The sequence below is a fragment of the Nothobranchius furzeri genome, chromosome 11 (assembly GCF_043380555.1).
Source record: "Nothobranchius furzeri strain GRZ-AD chromosome 11, NfurGRZ-RIMD1, whole genome shotgun sequence".
Taxonomy (NCBI): Eukaryota; Metazoa; Chordata; class Actinopteri; order Cyprinodontiformes; family Nothobranchiidae; genus Nothobranchius; species Nothobranchius furzeri.
The window spans coordinates 32,286,116-32,310,923 of NC_091751.1; the positions used below are offsets into that span (position 1 = coordinate 32,286,116).

Below are 24,808 nucleotides of genomic sequence, written 5' to 3' on the forward strand. Positions count from 1 at the left end.
TGGGGCAGAAACAAATTGGCCTATTTTCTCGGCTGAGAGCAATTTTTTTAGTTTGACCGAAAACAAAAGGATTACACATTCAGGGTTATTTTTATTCAGGCGTTTTTCCATCTGCAGAGTTTGAAGTCATGTAGATTACAAACCGATCACCACAAACAACATCATTTGTACCGTGAACCTGCTTCCTAGTAAAACTTTTACTTCTCTCTTACATAAGAGCTGCATGTGAGCCCAGGGCTCATAAAGGGAACTGCCATGATCTTTTCTTGTGGTACATTTTATTTAACCGCTTTTCCTGGATACTATTAACCCTTTGATGCATAATGGTCACTGCAGTGGACAGGTACTCAAAATTGTCATTTATTTATTTTTCCTATTAAGCACAGCTGTTGAAGACTTTATTGCATTTGAGCTCCTCCATTTGGACTTCAGTAAGCCAAGCCAACATATTTCATGTTCAGAATGCACGCTGTCCACTGAGGTTGACCTGTAATAAATTATTTGTAAATTATAAAATTTTACAAAAAATATTTGTTGAAATTTGTTTCATTCACACCCAAAGACCAATGAAAAAATTGTTTAAAAAAATCATGGTTGAAGATTTCATAATTCATGCATCAAAGGGTTAATACCTGCACAGACTCGTTTCCTACAGAAAGGATTTTGAAGAATCCACAAAAAGCCAACTAGTGAATTTTGACGTGGAGTTAGTTGTATCATCTAGTGCAGAAAACAAAAGCAGGCAGCTAAACGTGATCACTACCACTGTCTGATAACACAGGTAAACTCTTGTGAACCTTTGCATGGATTTGAATTCCATCTTAGAAAACCATCATTTCCTGTATAACTGATTACCCTTTAAACTCTATACTATACGAGACGGTTGTATGTCATATCTCAAAGTTTTTATTGAATTAAAACAAGAACATCTGGAAAAAAATGGATTAAAACACTCGTCAGTCGACCACACTGTTTAGTGTGACACCCACTTTGGAGCTCCATCCTTTACCTTCCCAGTGGCAGCACACCTCCATATCATGAGGTGGGGAGACGGTGGAGTGCTGTTCTGTGATTTTAGAAACCTTGCTGACCCTCAGTGCTTCACCACCACCAGGCCATGGTCCTTCCTGGGTTAAGTCTTGTGGCACAACTCCCGCCATTGTTGGATTTAGGGGTCGTACACCTTGCAGACACTGGTGACAAACCGAGAAAGTCTGTTGCAACTGAGTCCTCTGCGAACATAGCTGAGCCCATTGAACTCCACTTATTCATGGCAGCAGTGTGCCTTAAACATGTTTTGGAGGAGGAGCGAACGCTGGTGTGTCTGTCGCCGCTGCTCTCCAGCAAAACGTTTTAACTTTTTAAACTATTACATTTTTAAACTTTTAAAATATTTTTATTAGTTGTGCAACACTGGATGCTGCTTTTAATCAGTTCTCGTAACTATTATATTGATAACTGATGCTTGCTAGCATCTTTGGTCTCTCAAACTGTTTGTTTGTAGCCAACGATGGGTTCTGGGCAGATTCTTACCTGGCCCACTCGTCGCTCTCCTGTCATGTGTTTGTCATGTGGATTTTCCAAACACTGCAATGGTTTGCTGTCAGCTGGCTTCTCCTATCTCTCGTCCACCTGCCAGCAAGGGCTCTCCTGCAGTACCCAGCTGCTGAACTTCTGAAACTCCGGCGCCGCATCTCCATTCAGCAGCCTGGTTCCGACATCCCTCCTGTCATCACATTCCAGCCCCGTCGGAGATACATTAATCGTGGATCACGTCAAGGCTCAACTCACTGCAATAAACCTGACTCCACATAACCCATCTGGTTCTCCACTCGCCGCCGCTCCCATAAAATCACCTGGAATATCAGCCACCATGTCCTCTCCAGCCTGCCCAGCTCTACTAACTCCTCCACCAACAGGACGTCTACCATGGTCAGCTGTGGTCTCCTCAAGGCCTGTTCTCTCAGCAGCAAGGGCCATCTCGTCAGAGACCTTATCCTGGACCATAATCTCGAATTCTTATTTTTGGTTGAAACTTGGCAGCAGCCAAATCACTTCATCCCTCTCAACGAGTCAGCTCCGCCTGGGTTTGTTCACATCTGTCAGCCTCGCACTGCCGGCTGAGCGATATTTCACCACGAGAGTTGGAAACTGATGCCGATACCTGCTGCTCCTGTGTTCTCCTCCTTCGAGTTCTCTGCCTCCCTGCTGCCCGGATCATCTCCCATGACTTTAGCCGCCATCTACCGCCCTCCTAAATATAACAAGGACTTTTAAAATGATTTTTCAAGCCTACTTTCTTACTTTTCATCCCAGTCTCAAAATATAATCTTCCTGGATGACTTCACTATTCATGTGGACAATATTAATGACACATTTCTAAAAAAAATTTATCCTGCCTTGAAAGCTCCGGACTCAAACAACACATTAACTTCCCTACCCACTGTAAAGGTCCCATCCTGGATCTGGTCTGCTGCTCTGGTATCGCTCCAACTGACTGTAAATCTCACCTTGTCCCATACTCTGATCATCTACTCATCACCTTTAATATCAACCTGTCTGTCCAAAATCATCATTCCTCACACTATTTCATTCTGTAATATCAAAAATATAAATGCTGACACTTTTTCTCTTGACATTAATAATCTTCCCAGTCCCAAAGACAACTCTTCAGCTGATGTCCTGGTCTCCCACTACAACAGCAACCTCTCCACCCTTCCGAATAACCACGCCCCTCTGAAAACCAGATCTGTTTTGTTCACCCGCTTGTCACCATGGTTCACCCCTGCTCTCCATCAGCTCAAAGCTAAAGGACGTCAACTGGAAAGACTTTATAATAGAACTGGACTTGCCATACACAAAGAAATGTACTCCAACCATATAATGCTCTACAAGGACCATATCTCATCAGCTAAATCTGCCTATTATTCTGGTTTAATTCACCCTCGTCGTCGTCGTCTTCCTCCGCTTATCCGGGTCCGGGTCGCGGGGGCAGCATCCCAACTAGGGAGCTCCAGGCCGTCCTCTCCCCGGCCTTGTCCACCAGCTCCTCCGGCAGGACCCCAAGGCGTTCCCGGACCAGATTGGAGATGTAACCTCTCCAACGTGTCCTGGGTCGACCCGGGGGCCTTCTGCCGGCAGGACATGCCCGAAACACCTCCCCGGGGAGGCGTCCAGGAGGCATCCTGACCAGATGCCCAAACCACCTCAACTGGCTCCTTTCGATCCGGAGGAGCAGCGGTTCTACTCCGAGTCCCTCCCGAATGTCCGAGCTCCTCACCCTATCTCTAAGGCTGAGCCCGGCCACCCTACGGAGGAAACTCATTTCGGCCGCTTGTATCCGCGATCTCGTTCTTTCGGTCATTACCCAAAGCTCATGACCATAGGTGAGGATTGGGACGTAGATCGACCGGTAAATCGAGAGCCTGGCTTTCTGGCTCAGCTCCCTCTTCCCCACGACAGATCGGCTCAGCGTCCGCATCACTGCAGACGCCGAACCAATCCGCCTGTCGATCTCCCGATCCCTCCTACCCTCACTCGTGAACAAGACCCCGAGATACTTAAACTCCTCCACTTGAGGTAGGACCTCTCCCCCGACCCGGAGTTGGCAAGCCACCCTTTTCCGGTCGAGAACCATGGTCTCAGATTTGGAGGTGCTGATCCTCATCCCAGCCGCTTAATTCACCCTAATTAAGATAATTCAAAAACTCTTTTTTTCTCTCTTGAACAATATCAGAACCCCCCCCCCCCCCCCCATCATCTGCAATCCATTGACTTCTGTAACTCCCTCATGTCCTTCTTTGTTTCAAAAATCCCCAACAGCCATCAACATAGCTTCCCACAGTGCTTCTGTCTCCAAAGTGGACATCACTCTCCCCTCTCCACATCACTCAACAACATTTCCACCTTCTTCCTTCCCTCAGTCCATGACACAAAACGTATCCTCAGATCCAAACCCTCCACCTGTCAGCTCGATCCACTCTCTACAGTTCTTGTTAAAACCTGCCTCTCTTCCCTCACTCCTCTCATAACCAACATTATTCATCGCTCCCTAAGCTCTGGAATTGTCCCTTCAACCTTCAAAACTGCAATAGTTATACCTCTTCTGAAGAAACCTGGCCTAGACCCCACAAACTTCAATAACCTACGCCTTATTTCCAATCTATGCTTCATCTCCAAAATTCTTGAAAAATCTGTTGCCTCTCAACTTCACGACCACCTCATCACCAATAACATCTATGAACAATTTCAATCTGGCTTCCGTCCTCTCCACAGCACTGAAACAGCACTTCTCTAAATCACCAATGACCTTCTCATTGCTTCTGACTCTGGTTAATTGTCTATTCTCATTCTTCTCAATCTCACAGCAGCATTTGACACCATCTCCCATACCACTCTCCTCAGCAGACTGTCATCCATAGGTATCACTCACACCCCCTTGCCTGGTTCACCTCCTACATCTCTGGCCATACACATCTCATTCAACTGAAGTCATATAAATCCTATCTCTTTCCTGTTTCTGCTGGTGTGCCCCAGGGCTCTGTCCTGGGGCACCTTCTTTTCATCATTTACCTTCTCCCACTAGGTCACATTTTCCGTAAACACAACATTCATTTTTATTGTTACGCGGATGACACCCAGCTCTACCTCTCAACCAAGCCCTCAACTTCACTTCCATCCTCCTCCCTTACCCTCCGTCTCCAAGAAATCCATTCTTGGTTCAGTTCCAACTTTCTCAAACTGAACAGTTCTAAAACTGAAGTCCTCCTGGTAGGCATACCTCATATTCTCTCCAAATTTAACAGTTTCCCCATTTCTATTGATAACTCAGCAGTTACCCCTCTCCTCATATAAAGAGTCTGGGGGTCATCCTCGACAGCATTCTTTCTTTTCAATCTCACATCAACAATATTACCCGGTCTGCTTATTTTCACTTGCGTATCATCTCCCGCCTCCGTCCATCACTTACTCCCTCCACTGCTGCCATCCTTGTCCACAGCCTCGTCACTTCCATGATTGATTATTGCAACTCACTTCTCTTTGGTCTCCCCAGCAAATCCCTCCATAAACTGCAGCTTCTCCAGAATGCTGCAGCACATGTCATCACTAGGACTCCATCATCTCATCACATCATCCCCATCCTGCAACAACTTCATTGGCTGCCCATTAAACAGAGAATCAGCTTCAAAATTCTGCTCATCACATTCAAAGCTCTCCATAACCTGGCTCCATCCTACATTTCTGATCTCATTCACATCATCACTCCTGTCCGTGCTCTTCGTTCATCTTCTGCTCCTCAACTCTCGGCTCCCTCCGCTCGCCTTGTTACCATGGGGAGTTGAGCATTCAGCCGCTCTGCTCCCCACCTCTGGAATTCTCCGCCCCCGATCTACGCACCACTCACTCTCTCGCACTTTATAAATCAAAAGTCAAAACCCACCTCTTCACACAGGCTTTTACCACATAGTTTTAAGACATTGTTTATTTTTTTTTTATTTTAGCATCCTAGTGTTTTTAAATATTTCTGTACTGTGTTTATCTTGTTTTATTATTTTTCCCCATTGTTGTAAAGTGTCATTGGGTGTCATGAAAGGTGCTGTTAAATAAAATAAAAATTATTATTATTATTATTATTATTATTATTATTATTATTATGTTTGGTTGCATTTGCCAGGAATCTGCCTTTGTGTTGAAGCAATCAAGAGGTCCATAATTCTGCTGTCTTCCTTTGTTAATCCTCCTGATATGCAGATGTTGCCCTAGGCAATGCAGACATCAGACTGTCACAGGGTGTGGACATCTCTGACTCTGAGAACCAGTGCACTTGTTTGATGCTGTAGCAGTTGATGGGCTTCATGGGTCTGGACCCTCCCATTACGAGAGGACACCGAACACAGTTCAGCACATCAGCCAAAAACCTCTGCCTTTTGAGGAGATCATACCTGAGCCAAGCCAAGACAGCCTTGTGCACCCCCCTCTCAGCAAAGACTACAACTGTGTCCTTCTGCAGTACATTTGTGAGCCAAGTGATGTCCAGTTTCAGGAATTCATCCAATTTAAATGTATAAAGAGAAGCATCTTGAGAAGCAGTGCAAGACATGTTTTTCTGTAGTGATGGCCAGTTCTAGAGAATGAGTCAAGTTTGCCAAGGTTGATAAGCAGTTTGATGCATTAAGCTGTCCTTTCAGGAGCTCCACAGATAATGACGGACATGGAAACATAATGGGGGACACAAATAATGGGGGACATGGAAACATGGAAAACTAAAACAAATACTGAGGACACAAGGGAGAGGGGACATGGGACATGACAGCTACCACTCATTTGTATTGTCCAATCCTAATAGATTCACTGATGACACATAGCAAAATGTGATTTTTTAGGATACAACCAAAACCAACACAACTCTCTCATTTCTGAACTCGGGATGCAGTTCAAGAAAGCATGTGGGCAATATGCAAAGGTTGTGTGTTCAGGAATGTTCCTTTAAAGCCAGAAAACTGGCTTTGGTCCAAAACTGTCACGCTGAGAGCAGGAGGTTTGGACCTAAAATGCAGAAGCCCAGACAACTCAGTCAGAAATGGTTGAATGAATGAAAGTCCTTTATTAGGATGATGGGTAAAAATCCAAAGGGGCAGGAAGTCAAACCGAAAATCCAGAGAAAACTGAACTACAAAAATAAAGCTCATTCATGAGCAAGAACCTGGAGTTCCTCAGGAGGACAGAACAACGCTGACACATACAATGGACCAACAAACACTGAGGGACAAGACAGAGTTTTAAACACAGAGGGAAGCAATCAGGTACAGGTGACAGGTGTGAGGAGTGAGGTCTGGAGGGAAGACAGGTGCCATCAATAAACTAAATGGGGGAAAGAACTAAGCAGAGGGGAGATAAACCATAACCTATAAAACACTAAATAACTAAACCTAAAGCCTAAGGGCAAAGATAAACAACTAATGACGAGAGGGGTGAGAAGAACTAATGGAGTGACTAGGAGGAAACATGAGGGAAGCCTAGAGAGAGCTTGGGAACACAAGGAGACTCAGGAGGAGGACCTGGAGTGGGCTGGGGGAGCATAAGGACACACAGAGCACAAGGGGACACATGAGGGGAACGCAGAACATGACAAAAACATAATGTGGAAAAGGGACGTCGTTCTTTGTCTTTTGAGAGTGAGGTTGTCAGGGTGGGGGATAAAGATCCGACTGACTTTCATCCTTGATGAAACTGCTGAGGTATTATTTATCTCTGACTGATGTGTGATATTCTCTAATCATGGGTGAGTGTAGGCAGCATGGTGGCTTTTTCCTGTTCAAGGAGGAGCATTCAGATAATAAAAACTGGTGAAAAGTCTATTTTTGTCCAACCAATAATCATCACCGGTCCAGATTAGCAGCAGAGACTGTTTAATACACAATGACATTACTGACAAAAGGACCGAAGAAGGTACACCCAAACCTGTTTAATCATTTTAATCAAATGATTTAAACAAATTAATTTACTTCCATTCGTGTGACAAAGTTCAGCTGATTGTCTCATTACAAGCACAGGAGGCTGAAAAATGTCCTTTCAACCCCCCAAAGATCCTAAATAAAGCAAACAAGTGTGTAGAACACACACACACACACACACACACACACACACACACACACACACACACACACACACACACACACACCAGAAAGACAAGTCAGAAAGAAAACTGTCTGCTGTAACCCAAGACTAGGTGTTTTTATAGAACCATAGCATTTTCAAAACAGGGAGGATTTTGGCATTTATAGTAGCAAAGCTGAAGCTAAAATTTACTGCCATCAGACCACGTTTTGCTAAAAGCGCATGAAAAACCTCTGTTAGCTTGAGTTAGCATGTGGTCTGAGACGCTGCTAGTTTTTTAACAGTCCATGTTATAGCTACACAGATGACCAGCATGACTACAGAAGCCAAGCGAGCACACGGGTAAGCTACCCCGGAGCCCCTTCTTATTTTCTTGGGTTAGCTAAGTTAGCTAGTAGCTACAATGATTGATTTCTTCCAACCAGCTCCCCCTCTTTTCCATTTTTGGATTGTCTGGGAGTGACAAGATGTGTGACACGTGAACCTCACATTTTAAATCAAAACCTAATTTGAGTCTATGAACATTATTTGTCCAGTGTAGATGTCGACACTTAACCCGCCTTGCCTGCTGGCGGTGGTTAATTGACCGGTGACGCCTGTGCGCGGCAGTCTTGCTTCAGTCAGAGCCTACGACTGCTGCTTTTGTCCGTTGGAGTGACGAGGGATGTTTCTCGGTTGGCCAGGGAACATCTCGGGAGTCCCCCAGAGGAGCAGGCCCATGTCGCTCGGGAGACGGTGGTCTGGGCCTCTCTGCTTAGGACCCCACGACCCGATCCTGGACAACCAGATGAAATCGAAGGACGGATGGGGATAATTTAAGTCAGGGCTTTCCAATTCCAGGCCTCGATGACTGGTATCCAGCACATTTTGGTTTCAACTGTTTAAACACACCTAATTTCAGTCAATAGATGTTGGACCAGAGAAACCACCAACGTGCTGGATGCCAGCCGCCGAGGCCCGGAATTGAATAGCCCTGATTTACGCACTTGATGCAATTCAGATAACAGATGTTTAGTATGTCCATCCAGTCAAAACTACTCTGTTATTCCAGTTTTAAACAGAAAACTGAACGATCTGAAGTCTATTTAGGGAAGCAGACTGGTTCAACTGCTAAGCTAGCAGTGAATGACAATATTCTGACATCTTCATCCTGCCGGTTTGTTTCTTTTTATTGTTTTTTTTTTTTTTCGTAGGTGTTTTGTGACATGAAGACCAGAGGTGGAGGCTGGACGGTGGTGCAGCATCGAAGAAATGGCTCTGTTGATTTCCATCGTGGTTGGAATGACTACAAAACGGTACGCAGCTTCAGGCCGCACCAACACAAGTGGGTCACATGGACCGGTACGGAGAGGCTGCAGGAGGTTTCAATAATCATCCATCGAGGGGTTGACATGAAAAGTCATGGGAGACTGCCTGGCCTGTGATCCCAGGTGACCTGTGGTTGTTGTATTTGGCTGCCCTCAGACCCCCCACCCCCACCCCAAACCTTGTTATTGCACCTGCTCTCCCTACCTCTCTCTATCAAACCGCCTAACATCAAAGTTCATGCACAAACACACAAGTGTGTTGCACTCCCTAAACATTATAAAATACACAAGAGGCTGCAGAGTTTTTCTGGTGTTTTGTTTTGTTTGGAGTTGGAATTCTGCTTCAAGACATGTCGGGACAGGCTTTTCTTTTTCAGAAGAAACAACATTGTGGTTGTTCAATAGAGCGAAAACTCCAAGTATGCAACCCTTTCTTATTGCTAAATTACAAACAGAATGAGTAATGAAGGTTTGGTTTTGTCATTCCTGTAGTATGTTCATGTTTCTCACCCACACTAACAAATCACAGCCACTGCTTTGTTAGGAAATAAAACCCTAAGAGGACAGTGGCTGCAAACAGAAACAGAAAGACAAAAAATAGCTTGAAATCCGGTTTCAAGGACAATATTTTTCCAAGAGGATGATAAACATTTGGCTCCAGCAGAGGCGTGGGAGCACTGGGGCTCTGTAGATGGCAGATAGCGTATGCACTAAAATGCTTTGCTGCTGCTGCTGTTCACACTCTGGATTCTCACAAACTGTGGTCAGACTTGATCAAACGGGTTTCTGGTTCATTAAATGTTCCAAAGCTCTTACCGTATCTTTTCTCTGACTCAAGAGCAATAACAAAAAGCATTTCTGACAGCTAAACTTACAGTTTGGGGAATGTCTAGCTCCAGGATTTTATTAGCTTCAGATGTAGATTCGGATTTTCACTTTTCAGCCTTGGATGTTCTACTTATTGACATTTTTATTTATTGGCTTTGATTACTGTTAGCAGTGAAAACTTCAACTACTCGTCTTCTGTTTGGCCTTGTCCATCATTGAAGTTGTCATGAAGAAACATTGTTTACAACATTCCTTCAGTTTATTTCTGTTTTGCAGGAATTCATCTGTGCAGTCCTTTAGATCTGAGTCCATTAGAGTTCATGTTTGGACTTTAACTTTGCAACATCATCATTCCATTATAAGCAGTCAGGTATAAAAACTCCAGCTGGACATGATGTTAAAACACACATCAACACCACATTAGAGCAGGAGGAGGGAGACTAGGGGTCTTATCACACTTCTGTTCTCAATTAGCTGTCCGAGACTGGAGGCTGGGAGTGGGAGCTGGTCGTTTGGTTGGGGTCTGAGGTGGTCTGAGGTGGTGTGTCGCTATACTCAGCAATGAGCAGGGGTACCTGCTCATCATTACTCCAGCAGTACAGGGCTAGATGTGGTGTCCAGGTTGTGCCCTCTGTGCAGCAGTAACGGGACCAGAGTTAGTAGGGTGTGTATGGGGAGAGTGAGTGTGTGTATGATGTACGTTTTTGTAAGTCTTTAGGTCGTACGTGTGAGCATGAGGGAGGGCTGGTGCGACTGTGGTTGTGTGTGAATGTATATGTCAGGTGCGGTCTTGGACTCGTCCCCTTTCCTGGGGCATCTTTTGGTGTTACAACATCTTCGTCTTCCTTTCTCTCACTGCCACTTTTTCTGCCTGTGGTTGGTGCCCCGGTCTGCCTGCATATCTACAGCTCCCGTTTCAGGTGCAGGTTTTTTTTTTTTTTTGGGATCTGTTGGGCCCAGAGGCTCCCGGTGGCTGCCTGGTGGGGTCTGGATCCCTGGGCTCTGTCAGGTCCCCGGCGTGGTTGATCGCCCTTGGGTCCCGGGCCGCTGTGTTCCGAACTTGGCCAGCTTGGGGGTGGGTGGCTGCCGGTGGACCTAGGGGCTTGCCGTTGTTAACTTGCAACTGCTGGTTGCAACACCCAGGGTAATCCTATACTTACAGTGTATAACTGTTATTTTAAGTGTTAAAGATTTGTTGTAATAGCACAGCTATGCCTTTAGTGTGAACTGCCTCTTTGTAGTGAAGAGTGGAGCGGCACAGCGGTCCTTCCTTGGACCACCCTCCTCACTTATGGTGCCACCATGACAACAACAAATAACTGTACCTTTGCAACACTGAACAAATCAAAAACTAACAACAACACAACCCTCACAATAAACATGCATTAACACAACAAAATAACTAAGAAGATGACAACCCGCAATGCACCTTGCCCACTGCTGCTTTCACATGGGCTGGATTATTTTTTAATCTATAAATTGCAGTTTTAAATTGACTAAACTCTGGTCATTCACCTAAGGCTTCAAACATGTGGTGGAAAACGTGCTTGTTAGAACTTCAGTGCAGCTGAGTTCTTCCTCTTTGTTTTCTGCTTCTCTGTTCTGTCTCTAAAGTGTCAGAGCTCCAATAGCACCCAGTCAAAACTGGTTTTTGGTGGGTCAACCAGGCAAGCTTGATGAAGTACGATAAGGCCATTGAAAGGTACTATTTATTCAAATTTATGTAATTAAGAATAACATGTTTAAGTAAACTGAACTCAGTTTGTTTAAGTAGAGTACTGATTGGACTTACCCCCAAATTTCACTACCTCCGCTCCGCTCCACCCCCGCCTTCCGCAGCCGCTCGCTTCCGAACTCAAATTTTACTGGTACCCGCTCTACAACGGCTCTGCTCCGGTGCGGAGACCTGAGGTGGGCAAACAAGCATGCGTGGGATTTTCGAGATCTTGCGATACAGTCCGAGCAATAAACGCGGAAGTTAGATCCAAACACCCGTTGTGTGAGAGAAGCATCGGCATGAACTGTTTAATCTGCCCATCATTTGTGTAGAGAGATCAGCAGTGTTTGGATCAACAAAGTGTGACTACTTTGATTGTGGAAACTGTATTTATGGCTTATTTTTGTGCATTTAAAGTTCAACTGCCATTGATAGTTGTTAAAAGTTGTTAAACCTGTGCATATGAAACAAAAAAAAAACGCTTTTTGTTTATCGATTTATTGTGAAATAACGGAAGCTGTGCTTGCTCCCTTTCCTGTTGGGCGGTTGTGATTTCTGTCCAGTGACTGCGGAGGTGTTCTGGCGTCCGGCAAAAATAGGATCGATTCTATTTGTGCCAGACGCCAGAACAGAGGGCAGCGCACTGCGCCACACTGCCGCAGCACGGCCACAGTAGTGGAATAGCTCTGATTGACTACAACGGGACCGATTTTGCTGCGGAGTTCGTGCCGGAGCGGAGGTAGTGGAATTTGGGGGTTAATAACACAATTACAATAAGAAAAGACATGAAACAGCTCAGCTAACTCAGGATTAACAAGTGATGTTAACAGTTTAGAAACTTTTAAGTAATGTGAAAAAGATCATTTGAATTTAATCAAAATCTGGGTTTACAGTTTGGAAACGAAGTAATTATAGATATCTGGAATCCTTGCATTTTTTTTTACTGTGTTGCTGTGATATTACAGACCTTGTTGTGATATAGCAGCAGGTGTTAGATTGCAGGGTTTTACTGTAAAATAAGAGATAAATGTTGTGAAATCAAAGGATACTGTAGTTCTTATTCATTGGGATATTACAGGAAAAGTTTATTACAAGTTACTGTAAAATAATCCTGTCTCATTATGGAATGCTGGTAAATTTGAAGTGTGTCAGACCTTTCTAACTACAGTGATTGTGAAAACATGTTGGAAATTATTGATGCAATGATGTTCAAATTAGCGGACATTATGCCTCGTCTCTTAACTTCCCAAAAGAAAATAATCTTCCTGAAAACAAAAAATTATAGACTGTTGATAATTGGAGGCTGCACACTCCAATTACTGAACACGTTTTGTGTAATTTTATAAAAAGAAGCTAATTTAACTTGGCTACAAAGACATACAAGTCATTATGACTTGTTGGTGTCCTGACATGTGGGGCAGATATTTTACTTTTTTATTCTGTCATGAGACGTTGGCTAGGATGTTGCTAGGATATGGTTGGTTTACCCACTAGAACTCCTTTCATGTGTTAGCCATTGCGTTCAGCATGTTTTATCAGATAGGAACCTGGAAAAGTTTATATTGCTGTCTTTTTGTCTATTTGTGCAGCCTACAGCGCTGATTGTGAAAACATCCTGATAGATTTTATTTTGCCATCATTTAGCTCAATTTATTGACAGCTGTTAAATAATAATGGTGGGAGACATGGGGTTAAGGCTGTTTTGTTGCTTCCAGCCACAAGCTGTGAGTGGAGCTGGGGGCCGCATGATGTCACGTGTCAAAGGGTCTATACAGAGCTTGATGTGGAGGATGGAACAATGGTTGATAGAAACACATTTTAGGTCAGTATACAAATATTCTTACTGACTTAAGGATTAACTTTTGTTTAAGACAAATAGAACAAAAGATAGAAACATTTGATTGTTTCAGCAAATAAAACACTTGATTCTGACATTCTTATCTCAAAACAGATTTATTTTACCCATAAATGCCAACTTAAATGAAAAAAACACATTTTTATAACAGCTAATATTAACTTACCTGTTGAATAACATGTAGCTGATTGCTGTAAAAATGTGTACTTCGTGACTGTGAAGCTCAGTTATCCAAGAAGATTGCTTTGTTCATCAGCTATGAAAGTTAAAAAGGGTTTCGTTGTTTTTTCACACAGTGCTTCTGCAGTCTGGTTCACTTTCTTGTTACTTAAATAAATAATGACTCACAAAAAAAATCAAGTGTTCATTTGCAGCTGCATTCAACTATTTTTAGGGCTTGTTAGATCATGAAGGATTGTTTCAAAGAACATTACCTATTGTATTGCTTTATTCCAGTATCTTCATCCGTTTTTGCTCTCTCTCTGAAAGTAAACACTACCTTTTTCATATCTGTTACTATTGTATATCAGAGAGGTTTCTTATATCTGCTACTATTGTATATCATAGATGTTTGTTATATCTGGTACTACTGTGTATCATAGATGTTTGTTATATCTGGCACTACTGTGTATCAGAGAGGTTTCTTATATCTGGTACTATTGTATATCAGAGAGGTTTCTTATATCTGGTACTACTGTATATCAAAGAGGTTTCTTATATCTGGTACTATTGTATATCAGATAGGTTTCTTATATCTGGTACTACTGTATATCAGAGATGTTTGTTATATCTGGTACTACTGTGTATCAGAGAGGCTTCTTATATCTGGTACTATTGTATATCAGAGAGGTTTCTTATATCTGGTACTACTGTATATCAAAGAGGTTTCTTATATCTGGTACTATTGTATATCAGATAGGTTTCTTATATCTGGTACTACTGTATATCATAGATGTTTGTTATATCTGGTACTACTGTATATCAGAGAGGTTTCTTATATCTGGTACTATTGTATATCAGAGAGGTTTCTTATATCTGGTACTACTGTATATCAAAGAGGTTTCTTATATCTGGTACTATTGTATATCAGATAGGTTTCTTATATCTGGTACTACTGTATATCATAGATGTTTGTTATATCTGGTACTACTGTGTATCAGAGAGGCTTCTTATATCTGGTACTACTGTACATCAGAGAGGTTTGTTGTCTCATATTTTGGCCGGTGTCGGAGTCAGCGGAGGTGAATAATGGCCGGTTTCTTATTGTGGCCGGGTGGAATGTGGTAACAAGCAAGTGCGGGGGGCGGTTGTGTCATCGTCTCACTTTTGATTTGCCAGTGATAGACCGCGAGGGTAACTTTAACCGTGTGGAGACGAAGAGGAGGCGAAAATGTTATATCAAGTTCAAAGAGAACGTGTGCTGCAGAACACTGGGGAGCAGTAGCAGGGGTTGTACGAACTAGTCGACTTAACTCTAGTGACTTTTTATGCCTGTCATCGACCAGTTGCTGTCACGTGATTGTAGCGTTATGAATATGCTATTTTCTGCCCTTAACAGCTGCCCTTTGACACAGTGACAGTGTGCATAAATTACCAAGGCCGTGTGCTTGCTTCTGATGTTTACATTCCAGCAAAGAAGACAGAAGAAGGACGAAGAACGCTTTTCATTAATTAGTCAAAGAACTTTATTTCTAATTAAGCTAATCAAAACAACTGTTAATCAATAATAATCAGGTGACTGATCTGTGAAATCAATATGTTATGATTTACGTGTTTTAATGATAACAGGACTAACTGAGCTAGACATCCTGATTCACATAAGACAAACACATGACACATTGCATTCATCCAATCAGAACTTCCGTTCTGTTGCGAAGCAGAGTTCTTTAATTTACTAATCTTACCCAGAAACAACTCTTACCTGTAGACTTATTAAAGAATTAGTCACAGCAACGCGCTGTGCCAGAGCGTCGGTACTGACATGCGATCGTTCATGTCGGTTCACTTCCTTTAATGTTTTCTGTCTTTTATTTGCGCCTGATGTGTTTCGCTGCTGTGGAGCGGGGCGCATCACCTTGTCCTCCGGTGACGCACCAATCACTGATGCGGCCGCCAAGCAGCGAGCACTCCGCTGTTTTTGCAGTCGGTAGATCTGCATCCTGAGCACGGCCACAATAACGTTATCAAATCAGGTGTCGCCACCTCAAAAACTAATTTAACACGCAATCGTTCATGTCGGTTCACTTCCTTTAATGTTTTCTTTCTTTTATTTGCGCTTGATGCGTTTCGCTGTGGAGCGGGGCGCATCACCTTGTCATTCGGTGACATACCGATAATTGATGCGGCCGCCAGGCAGCGAGCACTCCACTGTTTTTGCGGTCGGTAGATCTTTTTGAACTGCAGCTCAAAGGTAACTCATAAGGTGAATATGAACCCAGGTAGCAGTTTCTCTTTAGGATTGAGAGGAGATGCAGGAAGATAATAAACAGGCAGGACAGAAAAATAGTCAAATAAAAACAAGTTAGTTTTTGTACCTGGTTGTTGCAACAAACAGACACCATTGAAGGTAATCAGAAGTGAAGAACAGAAAATGAAATAATTATTTTAATGTTTAGAGCAGCAGGAACTCTGAGAGGCTGCAGGCGCATCAGTGAGTTTGCGGCCGCTGCGCGGGGGAGGGGGGAGAGGGCTGAAGCATAAACTACCGTTGTTAAAAGAAATGTGTTTAACTTTGAAAATGTGGGCGCAATTTTAATTGTCAAAAACTCCAGCGAACCATTTGTTCATTTTGCTCAAATAGAAATAGAGGCCTGCCTCTAATTCTGGCCCTCCTTCCAATAAAGGCCTGGAGCTTGATGAGCTTGAGTCAAATACAGGCCCAGGCCTGTATTAGAGGATTTACGGTGTATCATAGATGTTTGTTATATCTGGTACTACTGTATATCAGAGAGGTTTCTTATATCTGGTACTATTGTATATTAGAGAAGTTTCTTATATCTGGTACTATTATATATCATAGATGTTTGTTATATCTGGTACTACTGTATATCAGAGAGGTTTCTCATATCTGGTACTATTGTATATCAGAGTGGTTTCTTATAGCTGGTACTATTATATATCGTAGATGTTTGTTAAATCTGGTACTACTGTATATCAGAGAGGTTTTTTATATCTGGTACTAATATATATCATAGATGTTTGTTATATCTGGAACTATTGTAAATCAGAGAGGTTTCTTATATCTGGTACTATTGTATATCAAAGAGGTTTGTTGTATCTGGTACTATTATATATCAGAGAGGTTTCTTATATCTGGTACTATTATGTATCATAGATGTTTCTTATATCTTGTACTATTATATATCATAGATGTTTGTTATATCTGGTGCTACTGTATATCAGAGAGGTTTGTTATATCTGGTACTAATATATATCATAGATGTTTGTTATATCTGGAACTATTGTATATCAGAGAGGTTTCTTATATCTGGTACTATTGTATATCAAAGAGGTTCGTTATATCTGGTACTATTATATATCAGAGAGGTTTCTTATATCTGGTACTATTATGTATCATAGATGTTTCTTATATCTTGTACTATTATATATCATAGATGTTTGTTATATCTGGAACTACTGTTTATCAGAGAGGTTTGTTATATCTGGTACTATTATATATCATAGATGTTTGTTATATCTGGTACTATTGTATATCATAGAGGTTTCTTATATCTTGTACTATTATATATCATAGAGGTTTCTTATATCTGGTACTATTATATATCATAGATGTTTGTTATATCTGGTACTATTGTAAATCATAGATGTTTGTTATATCTGGTACTATTATATATCATAGATGTTTGTTATATCTGGTGCTACTGTATATCAGAGAGGTTTGTTATATCTGGCACTAATATATATCATAGATGTTTGTTATATCTGGAACTATTGTATATCAGAGAGGTTTCTTATATCTGGTACTATTGTATATCAAAGAGGTTTGTTATATCTGGTACTATTATATATCAGAGAGGTTTCTTATATCTGGTACTATTATGTATCATAGAGGTTTCTTATATCTTGTACTATTATATATCATAGATGTTTGTTATATCTGGTACTACTGTTTATCAGAGAGGTTTGTTATATCTGGTACTATTATATATCATAGATGTTTGTTATATCTGGTACTATTGTAAATCATAGATGTTTGTTATATCTGGTACTATTGTAAATCATAGATGTTTGTTATATCTGGTACTATTATATATCATAGATGTTTGTTATATCTGGTACTACTGTATATCAGAGAGGTTTGTTATATCTGGTAATATTGTATATCAGAGAGGTTTCTTATATCTGGTACTATTGTATATCAAAGAGGTTTGTTATATCTGGTACTACTGTATATCAAAGAGGTTTGTTATATCTGGTACTATTGTATATCATAGAGGTTTGTTATATCTGGTACTATTGTAAATCATAGATGTTTGTTATATCTGGTACTACTGTATATCAGAGAGGTTTGTTATATCTGGTACTATTATATATGATAGATGCTTGTTATATCTGGTACTATTGTATATCAGAGAGGTTTCCTTATATCTGGTACTACTGTATATCAGAGAGGTTTCTTATATCTGGTACTATTATATATCATAGAGGTTTCTTATATCTGGTACTATTGTATATCAGAGAGGTTTCTTATATCTGGTACTATTGTATATCAAAGAGGTTTGTTATATCTGGTACTATTGTATATCAAAGAGGTTTGTTATATCTGGTACTATTGTATATCAAAGAGGTTTGTTATATCTGGTACTATTGTAAATCATAGATGTTTGTTATATCTGGTACTACTGTATATCAGAGAGGTTTGTTATATCTGGTACTATTATATATCATAGATGTTTGTTATATCTGGTACTATTGTATATCAGAGAGGTTTCCTTATATCTGGTACTACTGTATATCAGAGAGGTTTCTTATATCTGGTACTATTATATATCATAGAGAATTCTTATATCTGGTACTATTATCCATCATAGATGTTTGTTATATCTGGTACTATTGTAAATCATAGATGTTTGTTATATCTGGTACTATTGTAAATCATAGATGTTTGTTATATGTGGTACTATTATATATCATAGATGTTTGTTATATCTGGTACTACTGTATATCAGAGAGGTTTCTTATATCTGGTACTATTATATATCATAGAGGTTTCTTATATCTGGTACTATTATAAATCATAGATGTTTGTTATATCTGGTCCTATTGTAAATCATAGATGTTTGTTATATCTGGTACTATTGTAAATCATAGATGTTTGTTATACCTGGTACTATTATATATCATAGATGTTTGTTATATCTGGTACTACTGTATATCAGAGAGGTTTGTTATATCTGGTACTATTATATATAATAGATGTTTGTTATATCCGGTACAATTGTATATAAGAGAGGCTTCTTATATCTGGTACAATTATATATCATAGATGTTTGTTATATCTGGTACTACTGTATATCAGAGAGGCTTCTTATATCTGGTATTATTATATATCATAGATGTTTAATATACCCAGTACAATTGTATATCTGAGAGGCTTCTTATATCTGGTACTATTATATATCATAGATGTTTGTTATATCCGGTACAATTGTATATCAGAGAGGCTTCTTATATCTGGTACTATTATATATCATAGATGTTTGTTATATCAGGTACAATTGAATATCAGAGAGGCTTCTTTTATCTGGAATTATTATTTATCATAGATGTTTGTTATATCCTGTACAATTGTATATCAGAGAGGTTTCTTATATCTGGAATTATTATATATCATAGATGTTTGTTATATCCGGTACAATTGTATATCAGAGAGGCTTCTTATATCTGGTACTATTATATATCATAGATGTTTGTTATATCCGGTACAATTGTATATCAGAGAGGCTTCTTATATCTGGAATTATTATATATCATAGATGTTTGTTATATCCGGTACAATTGTATATCAGAGAGGCTTCTTATATCTGGTACTATTATATATCATAGATGTTTGTTATATCCGGTACAACTGTATATCAGAGAGGCTTCTTATATCTGGTACGATTATATATCATAGATGTTTGTTATATCCGGTACAATTGTATATCAGAGAGGCTTCTTATATCTGGGAATATTATATATCATAGATGTTTGTTATATCTGGTACTACTGTATATCAGAGAGGTTTGTTATATCTGGTACTATTATATATAATAGATGTTTGTTATATCCGGTACAATTGTATATAAGAGAGGCTTCTTATATCTGGTACTATTATATATCATAGATGTTTGTTATATCTGGTACTACTGCATATCAGAGAGGCTTCTTATATCTGGTACTATTATATATCATAGATGTTTGTTATATCCAGTACAATTGTATATCAGAGAGGCTTCTTATATCTGGTACTATTATATATCATAGATGTTTGTTATATCCGGTACAATTGTATATCAGAGAGGCTTCTTATATCTGGTACTATTATATATCATAGATGTTTGTTATATCCGGTACAATTGTATATCAGAGAGGTTTCTTTATCTGGAATTATTATATATCATAGATGTTTGTTAAATCCGGTACAATTGTATATCAGAGAGGTTTCTTATATCTGGAATTATTATATATCATAGATGTTTGTTATATCCGGTACAATTGTATATCAGAGAGGCTTCTTATATCTGGAATTATTATATATCATAGATGTTTGTTATATCCGGTACAATTGTATATCAGAGAGGCTTCTTATATCTGGTACTACTATATATCATAGATGTTTGTTATATCTGGTACTACTGCATATCAGAGAGGCTTCTTATATCTGGTACTATTATATATCATAGATGTTTGTTATATCCAGTACAATTGTATATCAGAGAGGCTTCTTATATCTGGTACTATTATATATCATAGATGTTTGTTATATCCGGTACAATTGTATATCAGAGAGGCTTCTTATATCTGGTACTATTATATATCATAGATGTTTGTTATATCCGGTACAATTGTATATCAGAGAGGTTTCTTTATCTGGAATTATTATATATCATAGATGTTTGTTAAATCCGGTACAATTGTATATCAGAGAGGTTTCTTATATCTGGAATTATTATATATCATAGATGTTTGTTATATCCGGTACAATTGTATATCAGAGAGGCTTCTTATATCTGGAATTATTATATATCATAGATGTTTGTTATATCCGGTACAATTGTATATCAGAGAGGCTTCTTATATCTGGTACTACTATATATCATAGATGTTTGTTATATCCGGTACAATTGTATATCAGAGAGGCTTCTTATATCTGGTACTATTATATATCATAGATGTTTGTTAAATCTGGTACAATTGTATATCAGAGAGGCTTCTTATATCTGGTACTATTATATATCATAGATGTTTGTTATATCCGGTACAATTGTATATCAGAGAGGCTTCTTATATCTGGCACCATTATATATCATAGATGTTTGTTATATCCGGTACAATTGTATATCAGAGAGGCTTCTTATATCTGGTACTGTTATATATCATAGATGTTTGTTATATCTGGTACTATTGTATATCAGAGAGGTTTCTTATATCTGGTACTATTGTATATCAAAGAGGTTTGTTATATCTGGTACTATTGTATATCAAAGAGGTTTTTTATATCTGGTACTATTGTATATCAAATAAGTTTGTTATATCTGGTACTATTGTAAATCATAGATTTTTGTTATATCCGGTACAATTGTATATCAGAGAGGCTTCTTTTATCTGGCACCATTATATATCATAGATGTTTGTTATATCCGGTACAATTGTATATCAGAGAGGCTTCTTATATCTGGTACTGTTATATATCATAGATGTTTGTTATATCTGGTACTATTGTATATCAGAGAGGTTTCTTATATCTGGTACTATTGTATATCAGAGAGGTTTGTTATATCTGGTACTATTGTATATCAAAGAGGTTTTTTATATCTGGTACTATTGTATATCAAAGAGGTTTGTTATATCTTTTACTATTGTATATCAAAGAGGTTTTTTATATCTGGTACTATTGTATATCAAAGAGGTTTTTTATATCTGGTACTATTGTAAATCATAGATGTTTGTTATATCTGGTACTATTGTATATCAGAGAGGTTTCTTATATCTGGTCCTATTGTATATCAGAGAGGTTTCTTACATCTGGTACTATTATATATCATAGATGTTTGTTATATCGGGTACAATTGTATATCAAAGAGGTTTTTTATATCTGGTACTATTGTATATCAAAGAGGTTTGTTATATCTGGTACTATTGTAAATCATAGATGTTTGTTATATCTGGTACTATTGTATATAAGAGAGGTTTCTTATATCTGGTCCTATTGTATATCAGAGAGGTTTGTTATATCTGGTACTATTGTATATCAAAGAGGTTTTTTATATCTGGTACTATTGTATATCAAAGAGGTTTGTTATATCTGGTACTATTGTATATCAAAGAGGTTTTTTATATCTGGTACTATTGTATATCAAAGAGGTTTTTTATATCTGGTACTATTGTAAATCATAGATGTTTGTTATATCTGGTACTATTGTATATCAGAGAGGTTTCTTATATCTGGTCCTATTGTATATCAGAGAGGTTTCTTACATCTGGTACTATTATATATCATAGATGTTTGTTATATCGGGTACAATTGTATATCAAAGAGGTTTTTTTTATCTGGTACTATTGTATATCAAAGAGGTTTGTTATATCTGGTACTATTGTATATCAAAGAGGTTTTTTATATCTGGTACTATTGTAAATCATAGATGTTTGTTATATCTGGTACTATTGTATATAAGAGAGGTTTCTTATATCTGGTCCTATTGTATATCAGAGAGGTTTCTTATATCTGGTACTATTATATATCATAGATGTTCGTTATATCCGGTACAATTGTATATCAAAGAGGTTTGTTATATCTGGTACTATTGTATATCAAAGAGGTTTTTTATATCTGGTACTATTGTATATCAAAGAGGTTTTTTTATATCTGGTACTATTGTATATCAAAGAAGTTTGTTATATCTGGTACTATTGTAAATCATAGATGTTTGTTATATCTGGTACTATTGTAAATCATAGATGTTTGTTATATCTGGTACTATTATATATCATAGATGTTTGTTATATCTGGTACTACTGTATATCAGAGAGGTTTGTTATATCTGGTAATATTGTATATCAGAGAGGTTTCTTATATCTGGTCCTATTGTATATCAGAGAGGCTTCTTATATCTGGTACTATTATATATCATAGATGTTTGTTATATCCGGTACATTTGTATATCAGAGAGGTTTCTTATATCTGGTCCTATTGAATATCAGAGAGGCTTCTTATATTTGGTACTATTATATATCATAGATGTTTGTTATATCCGGTACAATTGTATATCAGAGAGGTTTCTTATATCTGGTCCTATTGTATATCAGAGAGGTTTCTTATATCTGGTACTATTGTATATCAGAGATGTTTGTTGTATCAGGTATTACTGTATATCAGCGGGGTTTTTTATATCTGGTACTAATCAAAGCAACAGCTTTGATTAGAAAAAACAACTTTGATGAGTAGCTAGGAGACAACCGTCTCCTAGCTACTCATGTGTCTAGTTCCCTGTATTTAAAGAAGCACTTCTAAATGTTCTAAAATAGTTTAAGGGACAGCCGGAGCTCAGGAAGAAGGGTGAGGAAAATAATGCTAAGAGCTGAAATAGCAGGAAATAATACAGTTAAAGAGCAGATTGTAGAATAAAGTAGTAGAGTGTGGAAAGTGGTCAGTGTATCCTCCAGCAGTCTAAGCCTATAGCAGCATAACTACAGAGATAACTCTGGATAACCTAGCCTTTTAGATGGAGGCATGTTGGAGGCAGGGCAAGGGAGAGCCGTCTTTACCGACTGTACACTCCACCTCCCTCTACTCCCCCACTTGTCCAGATCTAGGCTAACATCAGATTTTAACCATAGACCCTATCAAATAAAAATGTTTTAAGCCTAGACAAGGTGTCTGCCTCATGGACTAAAGCTGGGAGTTGGTTCCTCAAGAGAGGTGCCTGATAGCTAAAAGATCTGGCTCCCATCCTATTTTGAGATTTTTTTTCTTGACTTAAAAGCAGAAAGTTTAGAGTCATCCAGATTTTTATGTCTTTAAGATAAGCCTGTAATGTACTTAACTGATTAGGTTCATCGGGGTTTGTGGATAAATATAACTGTTTTGAATGCTTTTTTTTGTTTGTTTGTTTTTGTTGTTGTTTTGAACAGTTTGTTAAACTTTTTTTTCTTCCCTTCCAACCTTGGATAACTTATGTTCAGATCAATTTCTGACATTTTACAAACAGTGGATTAGGTTATAGAGCCAGCTGTTTGTTTATTTTTTATTATGATTATTATTATCATTTTTTACTGTGTCCTGTCTGGCTGTGAAACAAACAGAATTAATGTCTGAATGCTGGTAACAAGCCTTACAGATTTACTCCCAGGTGGAGCATCAAAGCGTCTACTGTTAATGTCACGCCTGATACTTAAAACTTTATTGTTATTTTTTTTGAATGCTTTGTAATTCCGATCAGACACGGAGTCAGAGGTGAAAGAGAAAGGAAAGGACAAAAGGTGGGGAGGGGGGGGGGGGGGGTCCACAAAAATAAACAATAATTAACAAGAGTCTGCTTTTAGACCTGCAGAAAGAGAAAGAATAGAAGAAAAAAAATGGACACAACAGTACATCAGGATCAAGCTATCACCGCGTCAACCTGATGGTGAAATATAAAACCAACATTGTTTAACTGTACAATCACACAATAATAAATCATAGTGCATTTAGTGGCAACGACAGCCTTAAGACATGTGTTGGACGTGCCCAAGTCCATACTTTTGAGAGCACCATGTGAGCACCTGTGTGTGTACACGCACTTGTTTATGTAAGGTTTCTCTATAGGAGCGTCCAATAGAGTGTGAGGGACCACAGATCTGCCCCCCAAAGATGTATAGGAGATGGAGGGAGCTCCAAGTCCCAGAGATCCAGGCACTGTCCCAGAACACAGGAACCCCAAGGAGACTGCGACCAGAAAAGCCCCTGCCCCCCTCGAGTGGCACAGAGGGTCGCCCCGGGGGGCCACAACCAGCAGCCGGCAGAGCCCCTGGAAATCTCAGCGGCAAGCCCACAGGCCCGCCCGCAGCCTCCTACCCCCTAGCTGGCCGAACCCGGGACCCAGCGACCCGGGACCTATGGGCGACCACCCCCGCCGGGGATCCAGCAGAGCCCAGGGACCCAGACCCCACCAGGCAGCCACCGGGATTGATCAGGCAGACGCCAAAGATCTTAAACCCCCTGACCCGGGAGCCACGAACACTCAGGCAGACCAAGGCACCACACTCCACACCAGGTGTGGCAGG

The 24,808-nt window shown here is 39.5% G+C and overlaps 1 protein-coding gene across 1 annotated transcript in view; it reads left to right on the forward strand.

Moving 5' to 3' along the window:
* Positions 1 to 24,808, forward strand: part of angpt2b (angiopoietin 2b) — a 44,426-nt gene that overhangs the window by 14,096 nt on the left and 5,522 nt on the right. Inside the window, exon 6 of the mRNA XM_070541491.1 lies at positions 8,811 to 8,912. Coding sequence (XP_070397592.1) covers positions 8,811 to 8,912 — 102 coding nt within the window. The remainder of the gene's footprint in view (positions 1 to 8,810; positions 8,913 to 24,808) is intronic.